This window comes from Pleurodeles waltl, chromosome 8, assembly GCF_031143425.1.
Source record: "Pleurodeles waltl isolate 20211129_DDA chromosome 8, aPleWal1.hap1.20221129, whole genome shotgun sequence".
Lineage (NCBI taxonomy): Eukaryota > Metazoa > Chordata > Amphibia > Caudata > Salamandridae > Pleurodeles > Pleurodeles waltl.
Window position 1 is genome coordinate 145528990 of NC_090447.1, and position 23857 is coordinate 145552846.

The 23857-nt window shown below is 47.4% G+C and overlaps 1 protein-coding gene across 1 annotated transcript in view; it reads left to right on the top strand.

Moving 5' to 3' along the window:
- PCF11 (PCF11 cleavage and polyadenylation factor subunit) overlaps positions 1–23857 on the top strand; it is a 254646-nt gene that overhangs the window by 71212 nt on the left and 159577 nt on the right. Inside the window, exon 10 of the mRNA XM_069203943.1 lies at positions 2867–2986. Coding sequence (XP_069060044.1) covers positions 2867–2986 — 120 coding nt within the window. The remainder of the gene's footprint in view (positions 1–2866; positions 2987–23857) is intronic.

Here is a 23857-nt window from a genome sequence, read left to right on the forward strand (position 1 = left end):
ACCCCACTGAGAAAATAAGTTAAAATTTGCTACTAAAGAATTGTGATCACTAGCACAATTGGGCATGATTTTAAAAGGCTGGACAAGATGAGCATAGTTACTAGAAATGAACATAAAATAAATAGTGCTTGCATATCTTCCCCCCAGAAAGGTCGGACAATAATTGATATTGTCCTTAAGTCACTTAAAAAGATAAATTCATTAGAGATCAGAATACCATTTAGTGCATCCCCGTAAGACGAATGGGTGAAATGAGTCATAGGTTCTCCACCCTGCATGCTCTGGAAGAACTCGAGGGACACATTAAACAATTAAAATCCCCAAACCACATAAGACATAAGGGATGCCTAGAAAAGGTTACCTTATTAATAACCTCCTGTAGTTTATCTGCCATCTCGAAATACACTGGTCAAACTGTAAAAGCCAAATTATTCAGCACCCATCCAGGATACAAACGACCGTTAGCCAGCTCTTCTAGGTAAACATAAAGAATTTATTAGAGATAGAAAGACATGTACATGGAGGATGCTCGGTACTAGTTGTACACGAACAGCCTGATTAAAGGAAGTAATACACGATATTTTATAGCATTAAACCACAAACATAATTTGACGTTCTATTGGTTCTTAGACATTGACGTATGATTATTTCTACATTATGGCGGAAGGTGGTTCTTCCTATCACACCATATATAGTAATGTAAAGCATAGACAAGGATTTTACACAAGGTGGCCTACGTGCCTAATATCACATGGTCTATCTTGTGACAGAACTTGAGAACATCACGTACTCAGACTGGTACTTTCCAGAAGGGAGATTGCTTCAGTTAGCATGCAATGTCGATATTTCATGGTGGCTGTTCAGAGAGCAAGCCTTTCAACATAATGCGTTCCTAGCAGTAGCGAATTACATTTGTAGGCCTCTTTCCTTAATGAGAGGCCTGTGCAGAGATTGTCATTGTGTATCACAGGGGCCACTAGGCCCCTGTAAAATGAACTGTAAAATGCGATTCCACAAAACATGTTATGTTAGAAATTCACAGTTAAAAGATCAACCTTGTCTAGGTCTGTGACTAAAAACAGTTAGTACCAAACTAAGGAACATAACAATTTGACATTCGTCAATGCAAGTTTAACGGAGAAAAGACCCTGCAGACCATGAACCGCCCCCTTCCTGAAGGGGAAGGAACTGCTGGTGTACAATAAGAACAGTACATATTTAAATGGAAATCATTCATGGCCCAACTCTCCTACAGACAAAGTCAAAGCCAGAGACTAGGCCTTCCCAGCCCTCATTTCCCAGCTTCGCCCGAATTCCTGCAATGTTCCAAGACAGTACTCCAGTGGCAGATTTGAGATTTCCCAGTGGAAAAACATCAGCATCTGGAGGTTCTGACAAAATTAAGGTCACAGGTGGGTTTAAGGATGACATTACCCCACCGCAAGCCCGCCTCTCCCAATAGTCCTGGTCTAAAATTACTTCTTGGTGGCCAGTTGTACTGGCAACTGCTGCACCAGTTGCTACAGTAATAATTATCCTTAGTTATGGATGCCTGGCGCCCTTCAGTCTCACTGAGCCTCGATAAAATCTCAAAACGATAAGGATGAGCAAATGGTGCTGAAACTTGCAGCCTGTATTGGAGTCTTCTAGTTCTGCTATGGTGATCACACTACGGAACATCTGGTGGGGTGGATAACAAAAAATCCTAAGGTACGAGCCCTTATTATGCCACCATTTGAATTTGCATTGCAGAGGCAGTAAGTAACTAACACAACTAGTCTATGAAATTTAAGACTACACAATTCCCCTCTATAGCTTTTTCTGTCGGATCGACTCCGTTAACTCAGCGGGCTAATATTATTTTATCTATAGCTGCCGGATAGCAATTTGCATTCCTCTTGCACCAATGAGTGGCTTTGTTAATAAGGCTTTCACAATTTTCTTTTGCGCTGTCATCCAAGGGCGGTACTCCCACAAGAACCATCTTTGAGTGGGTACTTTCGGCGGTAAATGCAAACTTGTCAAGATATTACACTGGAGTCCTGTTTAAAGGTAAAGAATCTATGCCCCTGCACTCCCGAACTTTGCTGCGGGTGCGTGAACCTGGGGGGGACTCGGTAATGCCTATCGGCCTAGATGTAAGATGTCTTTTCCTGTAAAGGATCAGGTGCCTGTCTCATCAGATCAGAGCCCCCCCCCCCCCCCCCCTGCCTTGTTCACATAGCCTTTAGTTAGCCAACAATCTTACCTGATTGCAGTGAATAAATATTGTCGTGGGTTTTAAGGGTAGCCCAGCCTACTATCTTGAAGGGGGTTTAGCTATTCCTCTTGGAGCTAAAGCCAGTCCTTGCCCACACCAGCACCATGTGCATCTGGAATTAGGAACTGATCTCCTCCTATTTTAACTATATTCAGCGCAACTGTATTTTATTGTGTTCTGTAATATTATTGCCACAAAAAGACCGACAGGAAACATGATTGAGTGCGTTGCAAAGTTTCAGACCTTGTACTGTGATAAGCACTTAACTGGTTGATAAATCTAAAACTATGGAAGAGATTGTCAATTACCAAAGCTCATTTAGCCGAGAAACTTGGTTAGAATTTAAATATCAATATCTGGTAAATTTATAGATAGATATTCAGGGTCATGTTGTGCAAATTTCACCTACAAGAATATTTTTGAGCGGTAATACAGTAGCAGTGTTTATGATAGTGGCCCATGCGTTTGCAAGGATATGTGTGTAGTAATTATGTCTAACAATGCATCTATAGCTTCAGTATTTGAAAAATGTTATTTATGGAAGTATATGCTATTTAATAGTGTTGCCCAAAAACGTCTACTACGTTTTTTTTCCTTTTCTTTAAGGACCCCCTCCATTTCCCTATTCTGAGAATCATCTTGGCCAGCTTGATGTAAATGAGTTATTTTCAAAACTGCTATCGACAGGAATTCTTAAATCATCGCAAACCGAGTCCTCCTCGGAACGTAAGTGTATATATTATATATAATAAGGTTTTACACTGAGCCTATAAGGCCAGGAGTTGTATGTTAGTATTTTAAACGTGAGCAGTAAGGTGAGTCAATTAGAAGTCACATTTTCTATTTTTAATTGTAGACCAATAGTAGCAAATATTTTTCATGTTAGCAATGTAAAGTGGTATTCCTTTCACAGTACATGTTCTATAATTCAGCTGTATTGCCAGCTGCTGAATGCAGTACCTTCTGTCATTTGCTTCCCCAGAACAATGATACATACAGTACCACTACACCATCATCATTCTAGTCTCACACGCATGATAAAGCTGTGCCTCTCTTTCAAGGGATCTTCTTTCATATTCAGGAATACTGAGTATCTCTGCTCATACACTGGATCCAAGAACATTTTGGAAAAAGGAGATGAACTCGCTAAACCAGTGTTTCCCAAACGTTTTAGAACCACGATCCAATTTTAAGAACAGCAAGCATTTGTGACCCACCTTGCTGTAACGGACCTGAGCTGGGAATGATTTTTTCAGTGTAATAGACCTACTTTCAAAATGTTGCAAATTACCTAAATATACTAGTTATAATTTTTGTGTTCCTCTAACAGCAATTTTTTGTAATTGTCACAAACTTGTCAGTATCCTTCGATATGTCTTTATTATACATTGATACTGATCTTCCCATAAAAGTGGCTTTTGGTGAACTGCCCTAGAGCTGGAACATTTTTCAGTGTGGTGCTGACCCGTGGCATCTGTTAACAAAAATCACAAGGCTTCTTAAAATGTTTAGTGGAGATTCTACAGATTTTTTTTTGAAAATTCGAAAAACACTTTTTTAGCAGGGTAAGGAGGAGGTAGTGCCGCAAACCCTTTTTTGTATTAAAAATTATTCCTAGTGGTGCATTGTGGACTATATAATCAGACTGTGTAACACAAACGCTGACCAGTGGCATTGAAGTGCTTAATTTGAGATTATGTTATATAAGGTCAGATTCATTTTATTCTGAGCGCAGGTGATTAAGTGATTTGCCTAGAGCCAGCACCAGGTCTCTAACCTGGTTCTCTCGTCACAAATACTACTAAAGCACTTTGCGGTAGCGCACTGTCATTTACAGGCCTCACATTTTCCTTTTTAAATCGCTACTAAATTTGCATAGGTATGCTCTTTTACTGATTAAACTATGTATCACACAAATGATAATGTGTAGAATGTAAATTTTTCTAGCTGTCATGAAGGAAAGTTTCAATTCTACTTAGGACACGGAGGCGAGGATTATGCATCATCTTTTTTCATTTTATTCCCCAGCAGCATTATTAACAAACTACCTTTCATAAGAACCATCGGGAAAGAGAAAAAAACAATGGGATTAACCAAACGCAGCCTTTCTCATATAGTCCCTTCACACTGTTTGTGTCCTCCTCTTTCTTTGTGTGAGAGATGCTCCCAGACAGTTCTTGATTAGAGACTTAATTTCCTTAAACAATAGAAACAATCCTGTAATATCGAATCCGAAAACCTGCATAACTTCAGTCCGATACATGAACCATAATATAATAAAGTCCAGTACCACACAAAAAATGGCGATGTGACTAATACCATAAGTTTGACTTCATAACATTCTCAATATAATATTCAACATTATATTGGACATTCACCAGAACTAATAACTGTACAAAGATCCTCAAGTACTTATTCCTTAGTCAGCACTTCAGATGTCTGTTGAATGTTGACACCTCATCTGGGTGGTCACAAAATATCTTGATGTGAGAGGGAATAACCATTGCCTCCGGGTTCCTGATAGAATTGAAACTACTTCACCCAGCTAGGGATGTTTGCATGGATTATGCATGTTCAAAGCTTATCTGCTACCAGTGTAGCCATGTGAGTCACTGGTTTAAAGTAGAAAGTCTTAAAGCTCGAATCGACAACCAGTCAGCTGCACTCAAGAGATCCTTTAGATGAATGCTCAACAAAAACGCTTTAGATACCGTGGCACCCCGTGCCGAATGTGCTTCAAAAATTGTGTGTCAACTCCTGGAGGATGCATTTCACCCATCGAGCTATAGTGAGAGATGAGACTGCCTTAAAGGGCTTAGGCAAGGCAGTCAAGTTAATGTTCCCCAGCTAAGATAATCTCTTATGTTGAAGCCTCATTAGCCTTGAGACATTGAACAACACACATCTTTGGCTGTTGTGCAAAATCAGGATATGAAACTATCCTAGAATTAAACTTTGCCTGGAAATATTAAAAGTAACTCCCTCTGGGGTGAAAATCTTACCAGATATATCCAGGGCTTCCAAATCAGAGACCAGTTTGTAGGAAACCTAGCAGTATAACATTGCCAACTTACCTGACAACTGTTTTCTGGAGAGGTACTTATTTTGCGATGGGGTCAGCTGAAAAGGGTCAGATTCAGACCGTTACGGTTGGGACTGAAGAATGGCTCTCTGTAGGTGTTCTAAAGCATCCTAATGGACACCCTGACCTTTGGGACGCTTGCTGGCCTGGCGCTAAGGATGCGGGCCCCCAGACGCTGAGTGGGAGCCCTGCTGATGGACCTAGGTCAACCTGTCAATCTTCTTCTTGGCTGTGAGTGCCAGGGACACTGTAAGGAAATGCCTCCTTGGCATGGTTGCCCCCTGACTTTTTGCCTTTGCTGATGCTATGTTTACAATTGAAAGTGTGCTGAGGCCTGCTAACCAGGCCCCAGCACCAGTGTTCTTTCCCTAACCTGTACTTTTGTATCCACAATTGGCAGACCCTGGCATCCAGATAAGTCCCTTGTAACTGGTACTTCTAGTACCAAGGACCCTGATGCCAAGGAAGGTCTCTAAGGGATGCAGCATGTCTTATGCCACCCTGGAGACCTCTCACTCAGCACAGACACACTGCTTGCCAGCTTGTGTGTGCTAGTGAGGACAAAACGAGTAAGTCGACATGGCACTCCCCTCAGGGTGCCATGCCAGCCTCTCACTGCCTATGCAGTATAGGTAAGACACCCCTCTAGCAGGCCTTACAGCCCTAAGGCAGGGTGCACTATACCATAGGTGAGGGTACCAGTGCATGAGCATGGTACCCCTACAGTGTCTAAACAAAACCTTAGACATTGTAAGTGCAGGGTAGCCATAAGAGTATATGGTCTGGGAGTCTGTCAAACACGAACTCCACAGCACCATAATGGCTACACTGAAAACTGGGAAGTTTGGTATCAAACTTCTCAGCACAATAAATGCACACTGATGCCAGTGTACATTTTATTGTCAAATACACCACAGAGGGCACCTTAGAGGTGCCCCCTGAAACTTAACCGACTATCTGTGTAGGCTGACTAGTTCTAGCAGCCTGCCACAAACCGAGACATGTTGCTGGCCCCATGGGGAGAGTGCCTTTGTCACTCTGAGGCCAGTAACAAAGCCTGCACTGGGTGGAGATGCTAACACCTCTCCCAGGCAGGAATTGTCACACCTGGCGGTGAGCCTCAAAGGCTCACCTCCTTTGTGCCAACCCAGCAGGACACTCCAGCTAGTGGAGTTGCCCGCCCCCTCCGGCCAGGCCCCACTTTTGGCGGCAAGGCCGGAGAAAATAATGAGAATAACAAGGAGGAGTCACTGGCCAGTCAGGACAGCCCCTAAGGTGTCCTGAGCTGAGGTGACTCTAACTTTTAGAAATCCTCCATCTTGCAGATGGAGGACTCCCCCAATAGGGTTAGGATTGTGACCCCCTCCCCTTGGGAGGAGGCACAAAGAGGGTGTACCCACCCTCAGGGCTAGTAGCCATTGGCTACTAACCCCCCAGACCTAAACACGCCCTTAAATTTAGTATTTAAGGGCTACCCTGAACCCTAGAAGATTAGATTCCTGCAACAAGAAGAAGGACTGCCCAGCTGAAAACCCCTGCAGCGGAAGACCAGAAGACGACAACTGCCTTGGCTCCAGAAACTCACCGGCCTGTCTCCTGCCTTCCAAAGATCCTGCTCCAGCGACGCCTTCCGAAGGGACCAGCGACCTCGACATCCTCTGAGGACTGCCCCTGCTTCGAAAAGACAAGAAACTCCCGAGGACAGCGGACCTGCTCCAAGAAAAGCTGCAACTTTGTTTCCAGCAACTTTAAAGAACCCTGCAAGCTCCCCGCAAGAAGCGTGAGACTTGCAACACTGCACCCGGCGACCCCGACTCGGCTGGTGGCGATCCGACACCTCAGGAGGGACCCCAGGACTACTCTGATTCTGTGAGTACCAAAACCTGTCCCCCCTGAGCCCCCACAGCGCCGCCTGCAGAGGGAATCCCGAGGCTTCCCCTGACCGCGACTCTTTGAACCTAAAGTCCCGACGCCTGGGAGAGACCCTGCACCCGCAGCCCCCAGGACCTGAAGGACCGGACTTTCACTGGAGAAGTGACCCCCAGGAGTCCCTCTCCCTTGCCCAAGTGGAGGTTTCCCCGAGGAACCCCCCCCTTGCCTGCCTGCAGCGCTGAAGAGATCCCGAGATCTCTCGTAGACTAACATTGCGAACCCGACGCTTGTTTCTACACTGCACCCGGCCGCCCCCGCGCCGCTGAGGGTGAAATTTCTGTGTGGACTCGTGTCCCCCCCGGTGCCCTACAAAACCCCCCTGGTCTGCCCTCCGAAGACGCGGGTACTTACCTGCAAGCAGACCGGAACCGGGGCACCCCCTTCTCTCCATTCTAGCCTATGTGTTTTGGGCACCACTTTGAACTCTGCACCTGACCGGCCCTGAGCTGCTGGTGTGGTGACTTTGGGGTTGCTCTGAACCCCCAACGGTGGGCTACCTTGGACCAAGAACTGAACCCTGTAAGTGTCTTACTTACCTGGTAAAACTAATCAAAACTTACCTCCCCTAGGAACTGTGAAAATTGCACTAAGTGTCCACTTTTAAAACAGCTATTTGTCAATAACTTGAAAAGTATACATGCAATTTTGATGATTTGAAGTTCCTAAAGTACTTACCTGCAATACCTTTCGAATGAGATATTACATGTAGAATTTGAGCCTGTGGTTCTTAAAATAAACTAAGAAAAGATATTTTTCTATATAAAAACCTATTGGCTGGATTTGTCTCTGAGTGTGTGTACCTCATTTATTGTCTATGTGTATGTACAACAAATGCTTAACACTACTCCTTGGATAAGCCTACTGCTCGACCACACTACCACAAAATAGAGCATTAGTATTATCTATTTTTACCACTATTTTACCTCTAAGGGGAACCCTTGGACTCTGTGCATGCTATTCCTTACTTTGAAATAGCACATACAGAGCCAACTTCCTACATTGGTGGATCAGCGGTGGGGTACAAGACTTTGCATTTGCTGGACTACTCAGCCAATACCTGATCACACGACAAATTCCAAAATTGTCATTAGAAATTGATTTTTGCAATTTGAAAAGTTTTCTAAATTCTTAAAAGACCTGCTAGGGCCTTGTGTTAGATCCTGTTTAGCATTTCTTTTAGAGTTTAAAGGTTTGTAAAAGTTTGAATTAGATTCTAGAACCAGTTTTAGTTTCTTAAAAAGTATTCCAACTTTTAGAAGCATAATGTCTAGCACAGATGTGAATGTGGTGGAACTCGACACCACACCTTACCTCCATCTACAGATGAGAGAGCTAAGGTCACTCTGTAAACTAAAGAAAATAGCAATGGGCCCCAAACCGACCAAAGTACAGCTCCAGGAGCTTTTGGCAGAGTTTGAAAAGGCCAACCCCTCTGAGGATGGCAACTCAGAGGATGAAGATAGTGACTTGGAGGGAAATTCCCCCCCTCCAGTCCTACTTAGGGAGAGCAGGGCTTCTCAAGCCCTGACTCCACAAATAATAGTCAGAGATGCTGGTTCCCTCACAGGAGGGACCAACAACTCTGAAATCACTGAGGATAACTCCAGTGAAGAGGACATCCAGTTAGCCAGGATGGCCAAAAGATTGGCTTTGGAAAGACAGATCCTAGCCATAGAGAGGGAAAGACAAGAGATGGGCCTAGGACCCATCAATGGTGGCAGCAACATAAATAGGGTCAGAGATTCTCCTGACATGTTGAAAATCCCCAAAGGGATTGTAACTAAATATGAAGATGGTGATGACATCACCAAATGGTTCACAGCTTTTGAGAGGGCTTGTGTAACCAGAAAAGTGAACAGATCTCACTGGGGTGCTCTCCTTTGGGAAATGTTCACAGGAAAGTGTAGGGATAGACTCCTCACACTCTCTGGACAAGATGCAGAATCTTATGACCTCATGAAGGGTACCCTGATTGAGGGCTTTGGATTCTCCACTGAGGAGTACAGGATTAGGTTCAGGGGGGCTCAAAAATCCTCGAGCCAGACCTGGGTTGACTTTGTTGACTACTCAGTGAAAACACTAGATGGTTGGATTCAAGGCAGTGGTGTAAGTAATTATGATGGGCTGTACAATTTATTTGTGAAAGAACACCTGTTAAGTAATTGTTTCAATGATAAACTGCATCAGCATCTGGTAGACCTAGGACCAATTTCTCCCCAAGAATTGGGAAAGAAGGCGGACCATTGGGTCAAGACAAGGGTGTCCAAGACTTCAACAGGGGGTGACCAAAAGAAAGGGGTCACAAAGACTCCCCAGCAGAAGGGTGATGAGACAACCAAAACTAAAAATAGTAAAGAGTCTTCTACAGGCCCCCAAAAACCTGCACAGGAGGGTGGGCCCAGAGCCTCTTCACAAAACAATGGGTACAAGGGTAAAAACTTTGATCCCAAAAAGGCCTGGTGTCATAGCTGTAAACAGCATGGACACCAAACTGGAGACAAGGCCTGTCCCAAGAAAGGTTCCACTCCAAACTCCCATCCAGGTAACACTGGTATGGCTAGTCTCCAAGTGGGATCAACAGTGTGCCCAGAGCAAATCAGGGTCCACACTGAAGCTACTCTAGTTTCTGAGGGTGGGGTGGATTTAGCCACACTAGCTGTCTGGCCGCCTAACATGCAAAAATACAGACAGCAACTCTTAATTAATGGGACTAGAATAGAGGGCCTGAGGGATACAGGTGCCAGTGTCACCATGGTGACAGAGAAACTGGTTTCCCCTGGCCAATACCTGACTGGAAAAACTTACACAGTCACCAACGCTGACAATCAGAGAAAAGTACATCCCATGGCAATGGTTACTTTAGAATGGGGAGGGGTCAATGGCCTGAAACAGGTGGTGGTCTCCTCAAATATCCCAGTGGACTGTCTGCTTGGAAATGACCTGGAGTCCTCAGCATGGGCTGAGGTAGAGCTAAAAACCCATGCAGCAATGCTGGGTATCCCTGAACTGGTGTGTGTGAAAACAAGAGCACAGTGCAAGGCACAGGGTGAAAAAGTAGAGCTGGAGTCTGGAAAAATGGCCCAGCCTACCAAGAGAACAGGAAAGTCAGTTGGGAAACCAACTGCAACACAGCAAAAGAAAGGGAACCTCTCTTCTCAGGAAGAAGTTCTGCCCTCTGAGGGAACTGAGCCTTTGGAGCTTGAACCTTATCAGGTTGAGCTCTTAGGCCCAGGGGGACCCTCAAGGGAAGAGCTGTGTAAGGGACAAGAAACCTGTCCCTCTCTTGAAGGCCTTAGGCAGCAAGCTGCTGAAGAGTCCAAAGGCAAGAAAAATGGAACCCATAGGGTCTATTGGGAAGATGGGCTCCTGTACACTGAGGCCAGAGACCCCAAACCTGGTGCCACTAGGAGAGTGGTAGTGCCTCAGCTGTTCAGAGAGTTCATCCTAACATTGGCCCATGACATTCCCCTTGCTGGACATTTGGGACAAACCAAGACGTGGGAGAGGTTAGTCAACCACTTCTACTGGCCCAATATGTCCAACATGGTTAAGGAGTTTTGCCTCTCCTGCCCCACCTGTCAAGCCAGTGGTAAGACAGGTGGGCATCCAAAGGCCCCCCTCATTCCACTCCCAGTGGTGGGGGTGCCCTTTGAAAGAGTGGGTGTGGACATAGTTGGTCCACTGGAACCTCCCACAGCCTCAGGAAATAGGTATATCCTGGTAGTAGTGGATCATGCTACCAGGTATCCTGAAGCTATTCCCCTTAGGTCGACTACTGCCCCTGCAGTAGCCAAGGCCCTCATTGGTATCTTTACCAGAGTGGGTTTCCCTAAGGAGGTGGTGTCTGACAGAGGTACCAACTTCATGTCAGCATACCTAAAGCACATGTGGAATGAGTGTGGAGTGACTTATAAATTCACTACACCATACCATCCACAAACTAATGGCTTAGTTGAGAGATTCAACAAGACATTAAAAGGCATGATCATGGGGCTCCCAGAAAAACTCAAAAGGAGATGGGATGTCCTCCTGCCATGTCTGCTTTTCGCTTACAGGGAGGTACCACAGAAGGGAGTAGGGTTCTCACCCTTTGAACTTCTGTTTGGTCATCCTGTAAGGGGACCACTTGCCCTTGTTAAAGAAGGCTGGGAGAGACCTCTCCATGAGCCTAAACAGGACATAGTGGACTATGTACTTGGCCTTCGCTCTAGAATGGCAGAGTACATGGAAAAGGCAACCAAAAACCTTGAGGCCAGCCAACAGCTCCAGAAGTTTTGGTATGACCAAAAGGCTGCACTGGTTGAGTTCCAACCAGGGCAGAAAGTCTGGGTTCTGGAGCCTGTGGCTCCCAGGGCACTCCAGGACAAATGGAGTGGCCCTTACCCAGTACTAGAGAGGAAGAGTCAGGTCACCTACTTGGTGGACCTGGGCACAAGCAGGAGCCCCAAAAGGGTGATCCATGTAAACCGCCTTAAGCTCTTCCACGACAGGGCTGATGTCAATCTGTTGATGGTAACAGATGAGGATCAGGAGGCAGAGAGTGAACCTCTCCCTGATCTTCTGTCATCAGACCCAAAAGATGGTACAGTAGATGGAGTGATCTACTCAGACACCCTCTCTGGCCAACAGCAAGCTGATTGTAGGAGAGTCCTACAACAGTTTCCTGAACTCTTCTCCTTAACCCCTGGTCAGACACACCTGTGTACCCATGATGTGGACACAGGAGACAGCATGCCTGTCAAGAACAAAATCTTTAGACAGTCTGACCATGTTAAGGAAAGCATCAAGGTGGAAGTCCACAAGATGCTGGAATTGGGAGTCATTGAGCGCTCTGACAGCCCCTGGGCTAGCCCAGTGGTCTTAGTCCCCAAACCTCACACCACAGATGGAAAGAAAGAGATGAGGTTTTGTGTGGACTACAGAGGGCTCAATTCTGTCACCAAGACAGATGCTCATCCAATTCCAAGAGCTGATGAGCTCATTGATAAATTAGGTGCTGCCAAATTTCTAAGTACCTTTGACTTGACAGCAGGGTACTGGCAAATAAAAATGGCACCTGGAGCAAAAGAAAAGACAGCATTCTCCACACCTGATGGGCATTATCAGTTTACTGTTATGCCCTTTGGTTTAAAGAATGCCCCTGCCACCTTCCAAAGGTTGGTGAATCAAGTCCTTGCTGGCTTGGAGTCCTTTAGCACAGCTTATCTTGATGATATTGCTGTCTTTAGCTCCACCTGGCAGGATCACCTGGTCCACCTGAGGAAGGTTTTGAAGGCTCTGCAATCTGCAGGCCTCTCTATCAAAGCATCCAAATGCCAGATAGGGCAGGGAACTGTGGTTTACTTGGGACACCTTGTAGGTGGAGGCCAAGTTCAGCCACTCCAACCCAAGATCCAGACTATTCTGGACTGGGTAGCTCCAAAAACCCAGACTCAAGTCAGGGCATTCCTTGGCTTGACTGGGTACTACAGGAGGTTTGTGAAGGGATATGGATCCATTGTGACAGCCCTCACTGAGCTCACCTCCAAGAAAATGCCCAAGAAAGTGAACTGGACTGTGGACTGCCAACAGGCCTTTGACACCCTGAAACAGGCAATGTGCTCAGCACTAGTTCTCAAAGCTCCAGATTATTCTAAGCAGTTCATTGTGCAGACTGATGCCTCTGAACATGGGATAGGGGCAGTTTTGTCCCAAACAAATGATGATGGCCTTGACCAGCCTGTTGCTTTCATTAACAGGAGGTTACTCCCCAGGGAGCAGCGTTGGAGTGCCATTGAGAGGGAGGCCTTTGCTGTGGTTTGGTCCCTGAAGAAGCTGAGACCATACCTCTTTGGGACTCACTTCCTAGTTCAAACCGACCACAGACCTCTCAAATGGCTGATGCAAATGAAAGGTGAAAATCCTAAACTGTTGAGGTGGTCCATCTCCCTACAGGGAATGGACTTTATAGTGGAACACAGACCTGGGACTGCCCATGCCAATGCAGATGGCCTTTCCAGGTTCTTCCACTTAGAAAATGAAGACTCTCTTGGGAAAGGTTAGTCTCATCCTCTTTCGTTTGGGGGGGGTTGTGTAAGGAAATGCCTCCTTGGCATGGTTGCCCCCTGACTTTTTGCCTTTGCTGATGCTATGTTTACAATTGAAAGTGTGCTGAGGCCTGCTAACCAGGCCCCAGCACCAGTGTTCTTTCCCTAACCTGTACTTTTGTATCCACAATTGGCAGACCCTGGCATCCAGATAAGTCCCTTGTAACTGGTACTTCTAGTACCAAGGACCCTGATGCCAAGGAAGGTCTCTAAGGGATGCAGCATGTCTTATGCCACCCTGGAGACCTCTCACTCAGCACAGACACACTGCTTGCCAGCTTGTGTGTGCTAGTGAGGACAAAACGAGTAAGTCGACATGGCACTCCCCTCAGGGTGCCATGCCAGCCTCTCACTGCCTATGCAGTATAGGTAAGACACCCCTCTAGCAGGCCTTACAGCCCTAAGGCAGGGTGCACTATACCATAGGTGAGGGTACCAGTGCATGAGCATGGTACCCCTACAGTGTCTAAACAAAACCTTAGACATTGTAAGTGCAGGGTAGCCATAAGAGTATATGGTCTGGGAGTCTGTCAAACACGAACTCCACAGCACCATAATGGCTACACTGAAAACTGGGAAGTTTGGTATCAAACTTCTCAGCACAATAAATGCACACTGATGCCAGTGTACATTTTATTGTCAAATACACCACAGAGGGCACCTTAGAGGTGCCCCCTGAAACTTAACCGACTATCTGTGTAGGCTGACTAGTTCTAGCAGCCTGCCACAAACCGAGACATGTTGCTGGCCCCATGGGGAGAGTGCCTTTGTCACTCTGAGGCCAGTAACAAAGCCTGCACTGGGTGGAGATGCTAACACCTCTCCCAGGCAGGAATTGTCACACCTGGCGGTGAGCCTCAAAGGCTCACCTCCTTTGTGCCAACCCAGCAGGACACTCCAGCTAGTGGAGTTGCCCGCCCCCTCCGGCCAGGCCCCACTTTTGGCGGCAAGGCCGGAGAAAATAATGAGAATAACAAGGAGGAGTCACTGGCCAGTCAGGACAGCCCCTAAGGTGTCCTGAGCTGAGGTGACTCTAACTTTTAGAAATCCTCCATCTTGCAGATGGAGGACTCCCCCAATAGGGTTAGGATTGTGACCCCCTCCCCTTGGGAGGAGGCACAAAGAGGGTGTACCCACCCTCAGGGCTAGTAGCCATTGGCTACTAACCCCCCAGACCTAAACACGCCCTTAAATTTAGTATTTAAGGGCTACCCTGAACCCTAGAAGATTAGATTCCTGCAACAAGAAGAAGGACTGCCCAGCTGAAAACCCCTGCAGCGGAAGACCAGAAGACGACAACTGCCTTGGCTCCAGAAACTCACCGGCCTGTCTCCTGCCTTCCAAAGATCCTGCTCCAGCGACGCCTTCCGAAGGGACCAGCGACCTCGACATCCTCTGAGGACTGCCCCTGCTTCGAAAAGACAAGAAACTCCCGAGGACAGCGGACCTGCTCCAAGAAAAGCTGCAACTTTGTTTCCAGCAACTTTAAAGAACCCTGCAAGCTCCCCGCAAGAAGCGTGAGACTTGCAACACTGCACCCGGCGACCCCGACTCGGCTGGTGGCGATCCGACACCTCAGGAGGGACCCCAGGACTACTCTGATTCTGTGAGTACCAAAACCTGTCCCCCCTGAGCCCCCACAGCGCCGCCTGCAGAGGGAATCCCGAGGCTTCCCCTGACCGCGACTCTTTGAACCTAAAGTCCCGACGCCTGGGAGAGACCCTGCACCCGCAGCCCCCAGGACCTGAAGGACCGGACTTTCACTGGAGAAGTGACCCCCAGGAGTCCCTCTCCCTTGCCCAAGTGGAGGTTTCCCCGAGGAACCCCCCCCTTGCCTGCCTGCAGCGCTGAAGAGATCCCGAGATCTCTCGTAGACTAACATTGCGAACCCGACGCTTGTTTCTACACTGCACCCGGCCGCCCCCGCGCCGCTGAGGGTGAAATTTCTGTGTGGACTCGTGTCCCCCCCGGTGCCCTACAAAACCCCCCTGGTCTGCCCTCCGAAGACGCGGGTACTTACCTGCAAGCAGACCGGAACCGGGGCACCCCCTTCTCTCCATTCTAGCCTATGTGTTTTGGGCACCACTTTGAACTCTGCACCTGACCGGCCCTGAGCTGCTGGTGTGGTGACTTTGGGGTTGCTCTGAACCCCCAACGGTGGGCTACCTTGGACCAAGAACTGAACCCTGTAAGTGTCTTACTTACCTGGTAAAACTAATCAAAACTTACCTCCCCTAGGAACTGTGAAAATTGCACTAAGTGTCCACTTTTAAAACAGCTATTTGTCAATAACTTGAAAAGTATACATGCAATTTTGATGATTTGAAGTTCCTAAAGTACTTACCTGCAATACCTTTCGAATGAGATATTACATGTAGAATTTGAGCCTGTGGTTCTTAAAATAAACTAAGAAAAGATATTTTTCTATATAAAAACCTATTGGCTGGATTTGTCTCGGAGTGTGTGTACCTCATTTATTGTCTATGTGTATGTACAACAAATGCTTAACACTACTCCTTGGATAAGCCTACTGCTCGACCACACTACCACAAAATAGAGCATTAGTATTATCTATTTTTACCACTATTTTACCTCTAAGGGGAACCCTTGGACTCTGTGCATGCTATTCCTTACTTTGAAATAGCACATACAGAGCCAACTTCCTACAGACACCGCATGCTGAATGGAAGTGTCGACCACCTTACAAAATTCCCCTTCCAGAGGCTAAAAGGAGGTAGGCTGCACCTCAAAGTACTCTGCTTCGGGAGCCTGCATGATAGACTAGTAGTTGCGATAGGGGAACTAGTTTGAGGGGAGTCAGACTTGAGCAAATGGGATTATTCACCCTAAAAGTCTTAAGGGTACAGCCTGAGCCTGTCCCTGCAGTGCCCAGATATATAGTCAATGCTTAAAGCAGAAGATCTATATATAGATAAGTATGTAGATATATTGCGAGAGAGATAAATGGAGATAGGGATAGATAGAGAGAGAGATCGCCTAGAAGGCTACGGCCGTAAAAGCAATGCAGGCTACAGAAAACACAATGTATGTAAATATGCACTCAAGGTTGATGGTGTCCGAGGATGAACTGTAATCCTATGTGGTGTCCGACTGAGTCAGCTTTGTCTCCGCTTCGTCTGAGGTCATATACAGATCTTGATGTGCCTGGGCCTATTCTAAGTCCATCGGACTTGACACGATTCCACGACTGCTGCACCCTAAGCAGAGCCAGTCTTATGGAGATGACATTGCTGGGAAAGGGGTTGGGGAGAGAGGTTGCCTCACCTTGTAGTAACCACTGATACATGGATCTAGAGCAGTGGTTCCTAACCTTTTGATTTCTGTTGACCCCCACTTTATCAGTACTGGAACCTAGGGACCTGCACTGAATCAGTATTGGAATCCGGTGATTCCCCTAGTGAGGCATTACTGAAAGCTGGGGACCTAATCTGTTAATCTTATTAATTTTTCAAAGAAGTCATGGACCCCCTGAGGTGGCTTTGCGGGACACCCCAGAGGTCCCCGGACCACAGGTTGGGAACCACTGATCTAGAGGATGCCAGAGGGCTAGGCACCTCAGTTGATACTAAGTTAGTTTCCAGCCATGTGGCAGCAACCTAAGAAAGTACTACTTTCACCAGTGTGGTTTGGAGAGTCATTGAGTTCCATAATTTGCTTTAAACAGTGGTTCTGAACCTGGGTAGGCACCTACCAAACACCTACCCTTCAGTAAAGCCTTCTCTATCACAATTGGGCACTTGGGCTAAACTATGTTCTGCGCCCCCCCTTTCCCCTCCCCTGTTGAACGAACAAGCTGCCCTTTGTTGTAGACATGTTCCAGGTGACCCATATTTCTTACCCTTCATCCAACACCTAAAAGTCTAATTGTAGAGACGTCCACCAATAGATTGAACCCTAATACCTCCTAGTCTCTCTCCCTAACTAGTCAAACTGGTGAATTCACTTGGTAAGAAAATGTTCACCTCAGTCAGCCTTAAAGTTAGTTAATTCACACTGTTTGTCCAGTCGCTGGACCCAAGCACAGTGGAGCATAGTGAGTGAGATCTTACCTGCAGTCCCAGACAACTTAAAAGCTTATCGTGGCCCAAACTATTCAAAATGGTCAGGACGTGGCCTAATTAATTATTTGCTTGGGCCTAGATGCCACAGGATTGTCTGGATAAGGCTATAGGAATCAGCATGGTGCTTTAACGGCATGTATACATTTCTCATCACCTGCCCCATTGAGAATCCATTACCACGTACACGTGGGTTTTACAGATCTTCCAAAGGGGCTACTCCTTCCCCTCCGAGACTTCTCCTCCAGCTATGCAACCTTCATTCGATCATCTATCGGAGGATCATTTGGCACTTCTCCGCAAGGAGGTCAAGGCTCTTCTGGCTAAGGGAGCCATAGAGAGGGTCCCCATGTCAGAACTAGGTTGTGGTTGCTATTCCCGCTTCCTTCTGGTGCCCAAAAAGGACAAGGGCCTTCGCCCGATCCTAGACCTCCAATCTCTTCCTCAAGAAGGAGAAATTCAAGATGTTAACCCTAGCTCAGGTGTTTTGTGCCCTGGAGACTGGATGGTAGCGTTGGGCTTGCAGGACGCCTATGTCCATATTCCTGTCCTGCCAGCCCACAAACGTTACCTTTGATTCGTGGTAGGTCACAAGCACTTTCAGTTCACCGTGCTCCCCTTTGGCCTTACCAGCGCCCCTTGGGTGTTCACTAAAGTGGTGGTAATGGTTGCAGCTCATCTGCGCAGGTTAGGGATTCCAGTCTTCCCCTACCTCGACGACTGGCTGTTGAAGGCAGACACGCCCCCTGAAAGTTGTCTCCCACCTCCAGACTATTGCGAACATCCTGCATTCGCTGGGGTTTACTATAAACCTGCCAAACTCACACCTGACTCCCTCTCAGACGCTCCCTTTCATCTGAGCTGTTCTGGACTGTAAGGAAATGCCTCCTTGGCATGGTTACCCCCTGACTTTTTGCCTTTGCTGATGCTATGTTTACAATTGAAAGTGTGCTGAGGCCTGCTAACCAGGCCCCAGCACCAGTGTTCTTTCCCTAACCTGTACTTTTGTATCCACAATTGGCAGACCCTGGCATCCAGATAAGTCCCTTGTAACTGGTACTTCTAGTACCAAGGGCCCTGATGCCAAGGAAGGTCTCTAAGGGCTGCAGCATGTCTTATGCCACCCTGGAGACCTCTCACTCAGCACAGACACACTGCTTGCCAGCTTGTGTGTGCTAGTGAGAACAAAACGAGTAAGTCGACATGGCACTCCCCTCAGGGTGCCATGCCAGCCTCTCACTGCCTATGCAAGTATAGGTCAGTCACCCCTCTAGCAGGCCTTACAGCCCTAAGGCAGGGTGCACTATACCATAGGTGAGGGTACCAGTGCATGAGCATGGTACCCCTACAGTGTCTAAACAAAACCTTAGACATTGTAAGTGCAGGGTAGCCATAAGAGTATATGGTCTGGGAGTCTGTTTTGCACGAACTCCACAGCACCATAATGGCTACACTGAAAACTGAGAAGTTTGGTATCAAACTTCTCAGCACAATAAATGGACACTGATGCCAGTGTACATTTTATTACAAAAAACACCCCAGAGGGCACCTTAGAGGTGCCCCCTGAAACTTAACCGACTGTCTGTGTAGGCTGACTAGTTCCAGCAGCCTGCCACACTAGAGACATGTTGCTGGCCCCATGGGGAGAGTGCCTTTGTCACTCTGAGGCCAGTAACAAAGCCTGCACTGGGTGGAGATGCTAACACCTCCCCCAGGCAGGAGCTGTAACACCTGGCGGTGAGCCTCAAAGGCTCACCCCTTTGTCACAGCCCAGCAGGGCACTCCAGCTTAGTGGAGTTGCCCGCCCCCTCCGGCCACGGCCCCCACTTTTGGCGGCAAGGCTGGAGGGAACAAAGAAAGCAACAAGGAGGAGTCACTGGCCAGTCAGGACAGCCCCTAAGGTGTCCTGAGCTGAGGTGACTCTAACTTTTAGAAATCCTCCATCTTGCAGATGGAAGATTCCCCCAATAGGGTTAGGATTGTGACCCCCTCCCCTTGGGAGGAGGCACAAAGAGGGTGTACCCACCCTCAGGGCTAGTAGCCATTGGCTACTAACCCCCCAGACCTAAACACGCCCTTAAATTTAGTATTTAAGGGCTACCCTGAACCCTAGAAAAGTAGATTCCTGCAACAACAAGAAGAAGGACTGCCTAGCTGAAAACCCCTGCAGAGGAAGACCAGAAGACAACAACTGCCTTGGCTCCAGAAACTCACCGGCCTGTCTCCTGCCTTCCAAAGAACTCTGCTCCAGCGACGCCTTCCAAAGGGACCAGCGACCTCTGAATCCTCTGAGGACTGCCCTGCTTCGACGACGACAAGAAACTCCCGAGGACAGCGGACCTGCTCCAAAAAGACTGCAACTTTATCCAAAGAAGCAGCTTTAAAGAACCCTGCAATCTCCCCGCAAGAAGCGTGAGACTTGCAACACTGCACCCGGCGACCCCGACTCGGCTGGTGGAGGACCAACACCTCAGGGAGGACCCCCGGACTACTCTACGACTGTGAGTACCAAAACCTGTCCCCCCTGAGCCCCCACAGCGCCGCCTGCAGAGGGAATCCCGAGGCTTCCCCTGACCGCGACTCTCTGAAACCTAAGTCCCGACGCCTGGAAAAGACCCTGCACCTGCAGCCCCCAGGACCTGAAGGACCGGACTTTCACTGCAGAAGTGACCCCCAGGAGTCCCTCTCCCTTGCCCAAGTGGAGGTTTCCCCGAGGAAGCCCCCCCTTACCTGCCTGCAGCGCTGAAGAGATCCCTTGATCTCTCATTGACTTCCATTGCGAACCCAACGCTTGTTCTAACACTGCACCCGGCCGCCCCCGCGCCGCTGAGGGTGAAATTTCTGTGTGGGCTTGTGTCCCCCCCGGTGCCCTACAAAACCCCCCTGGTCTGCCCTCCGAAGACGCGGGTACTTACCTGCTGGCAGACTGGAACCGGGGCACCCCCTTCTCTCCATTGAAGCCTATGCGTTTTGGGCACCACTTTGAACTCTGCACCTGACCGGCCCTGAGCTGCTGGTGTGGTAACTTTGGGGTTGCTCTGAACCCCCAACGGTGGGCTACCTTGGACCAAGAACTGAACCCTGTAAGTGTTTTACTTACCGGGTAAAACTAACAACAACTTACCTCCCCCAGGAACTGTGAAAATTGCACTAAGTGTCCACTTTTAAAATAGCTATTTGTGAATAACTTGAAAAGTATACATGCAATTGAAATGATTCAAAGTTCCTAATGTACTTACATGCAATACCTTTCAAACAAGATATTACATGTTAAATTTGAACCTGTGGTTCTTAAAATAAACTAAGAAAAGATATTTTTCTACACAAAACCTATTGGCTGGATTTGTCTCGGAGTGTGTGTACCTCATTTATTGTCTATGTGTATGTACAACAAATGCTTAACACTACTCCTTGGATAAGCCTACTGCTCGACCACACTACCACAAAATAGAGCATTAGTATTATCTCTTTTTACCACTATTTTACCTCTAAGGGGAACCCTTGGACTCTGTGCATGCTATTCCTTACTTTGAAATAGCACATACAGAGCCAACTTCCTACATTGGTGGATCAGCGGTGGGGTACAAGACTTTGCATTTGCTGGACTACTCAGCCAATACCTGATCACACGACAAATTCCAAAATTGTCATTAGAAATTGATTTTTGCAATTTGAAAAGTTTTCTAAATTCTTTAAATCCTGCTAGGGCCTTGTGTTAGTCCCTGTTAGCATTTCTTTTAGAGTTTAAAAGTTTGGTAAAAGTTTGAATTAGATTCTAGAACCAGTTTTAGTTTCTTAAAAAGTATTCCAACTTTTAGAAGCATAATGTCTAGTGCAGATGTGAATGTGGTGGAACTCGACACCACACCTTACCTCCATCTACAGATGAGAGAGCTAAGGTCACTCTGTAAACTAAAGAAAATAGCAATGGGCTCCAAACCTACCAAAGTACAGCTCCAGGAGCTTTTGGCAGAGTTTGAAAGAGCCAACCCCTCTGAGGATGGCAACACAGAGGATGAAGATAGTGACTTGGGGGGAAATTCCCCCCCTCCAGTCCTACCTAGGGAGAACAGGGCTTCTCAAGCCCTGACTCGACAAATAATAGTCAGAGATGCTGGTTCCCTCACAGGAAGGACCAACAACTCTGAAATCACTGAGGATAACTCCAGTGAAGAGGACATCCAGTTAGCCAGGATGGCCAAAAGATTGGCTTTGGAAAGACAGATCCTAGCCATAGAAAGGGAAAGACAAGAGATGGGCCTAGGACCCATCAATGGTGGCAGCAACATAAATAGGGTCAGAGATTCTCCTGACATGTTGAAAATCCCTAAAGGGATTGTAACTAAATATGAAGATGGTGATGACATCACCAAATGGTTCACAGCTTTTGAGAGGGCTTGTGTAACCAGAAAAGTGAACAGATCTCACTGGGGTGCTCTCCTTTGGGAAATGTTCACAGGAAAGTGTAGGGATAGACTCCTCACACTCTCTGGAAAAGATGCAGAATCTTATGACCCCATGAAGGGTACCCTGATTGAGGGCTTTGGATTCTCCACTGAGGAGTATAGGATTAGATTCAGGGGGGCTCAAAAATCCTCGAGCCAGACCTGGGTTGACTTTGTAGACTACTCAGTAAAAACACTAGATGGTTGGATTCAAGGCAGTGGTGTAAGTAATTATGATGGGCTGTACAATTTATTTGTGAAAGAACACCTGTTAAGTAATTGTTTCAATGACAAACTGCATCAGCATCTGGTAGACCTAGGACCAATTTCTCCCCAAGAATTGGGAAAGAAGGCGGACCATTGGGTCAAGACAAGGGTGTCCAAAACTTCCACAGGGGGTGACCAAAAGAAAGGGGTCACAAAACCTCCCCAGGGGAAAGGTGGTGAGACAACCAAAAATAAAAATAGTAAAGAGTCTTCTACAGGCCCCCAAAAACCTGCACAGGAGGGTGGGCCCAGAGCCTCTTCACAAAACAATCCTGGGTACAAGGGTAAAAACTTTGATCCCAAAAAGGCCTGGTGTCGAAACTGTAGTCAGTCTGGACACCAAACTGGAGACAAGGCCTGTCCCAAGAAAAGTTCCACTCCAAACTCCAATCCAGGTAACACTGGAATGGCTAGTCTCCAAGTGGGATCAACAGTGTGCCCAGAGCAAATCAGGGTCCACACTGAAGCTACTCTAGTCTCTGAGGGTGGGGTGGATTTAGCCACACTAGCTGCCTGGCCGCCTAACATGCAAAAATACAGGCAGCAGCTCTTTATTAATGGGACAAGTGTAGAGGGCCTGAGGGATACAGGTGCCAGTGTCACCATGGTGACAGAGAAACTGGTTTCCCCTGGCCAATACCTGACTGGAAAAACCTATACAGTCACCAACGCTGACAATCAGACTAAAGCACATCCCATGGCAATGGTAACTTTAGAATGGGGAGGGGTCAATGGCCTGAAACAGGTGGTGGTCTCCTCAAACATCCCAGTAGACTGTCTGCTTGGAAATGACCTGGAGTCCTCAGCATGGGCTGAGGTAGAACTAAAAACCCATGCAGCCATGCTGGGTATCCCTGAACTGGTGTGTGTAAAAACAAGAGCACAATGCAAGGCACAGGGTGAAAATGTAGAGCTGGAGTCTGGAAGAAAGGCCCAGCCTACCAAGAGAAAAGGAAAGTCAGTTGGGAAACCAACTGCAACACAGTCAGAAAAAGAGAACCTCTCTTCTCAGGAAGAAGTTCTGCCCTCTGAGGGAACTGAGCCTTTGGAGCTTGAACCTTATCAGGTTGAGCTCTTAGGCCCAGGGGGACCCTCAAGGGAGGAGCTGTGTAAGGGACAAGAAACCTGTCCCTCTCTTGAAGGCCTTAGGCAGCAAGCTGCTGAAGAGTCCAAGGGCAAGAAAAATGGAACACATAGGGTCTATTGGGAAGATGGACTCCTGTACACTGAGGCCAGAGACCCCAAACCTGGTGCCACTAGGAGAGTGGTAGTGCCTCAGTCGTTCAGAGAGTTTATTCTGACCTTAGCCCATGATATTCCCCTTGCTGGGCATTTGGGACAAACCAAGACGTGGGAGAGGTTAGTCAACCACTTCTACTGGCCCAATATGTCCCACAAGGTTAAGGAGTTTTGCCTCTCCTGCCCCACCTGTCAATCCAGTGGTAAGACAGGTGGGCACCCAAAGGCCCCCCTCATTCCACTTCCAGTGGTGGGGGTCCCCTTTGAAAGAGTGGGTGTGGACATAGTTGGTCCACTAGAACCTCCCACAGCCTCAGGAAATATGTATATCCTAGTAGTAGTGGATCATGCTACTAGGTATCCTGAAGCTATTCCCCTTAGGTCGACTACTGCCCCTGCAGTAGCCAAGGCCCTCATTGGTATCTTTACCAGAGTGGGTTTCCCTAAGGAGGTGGTGTCTGACAGAG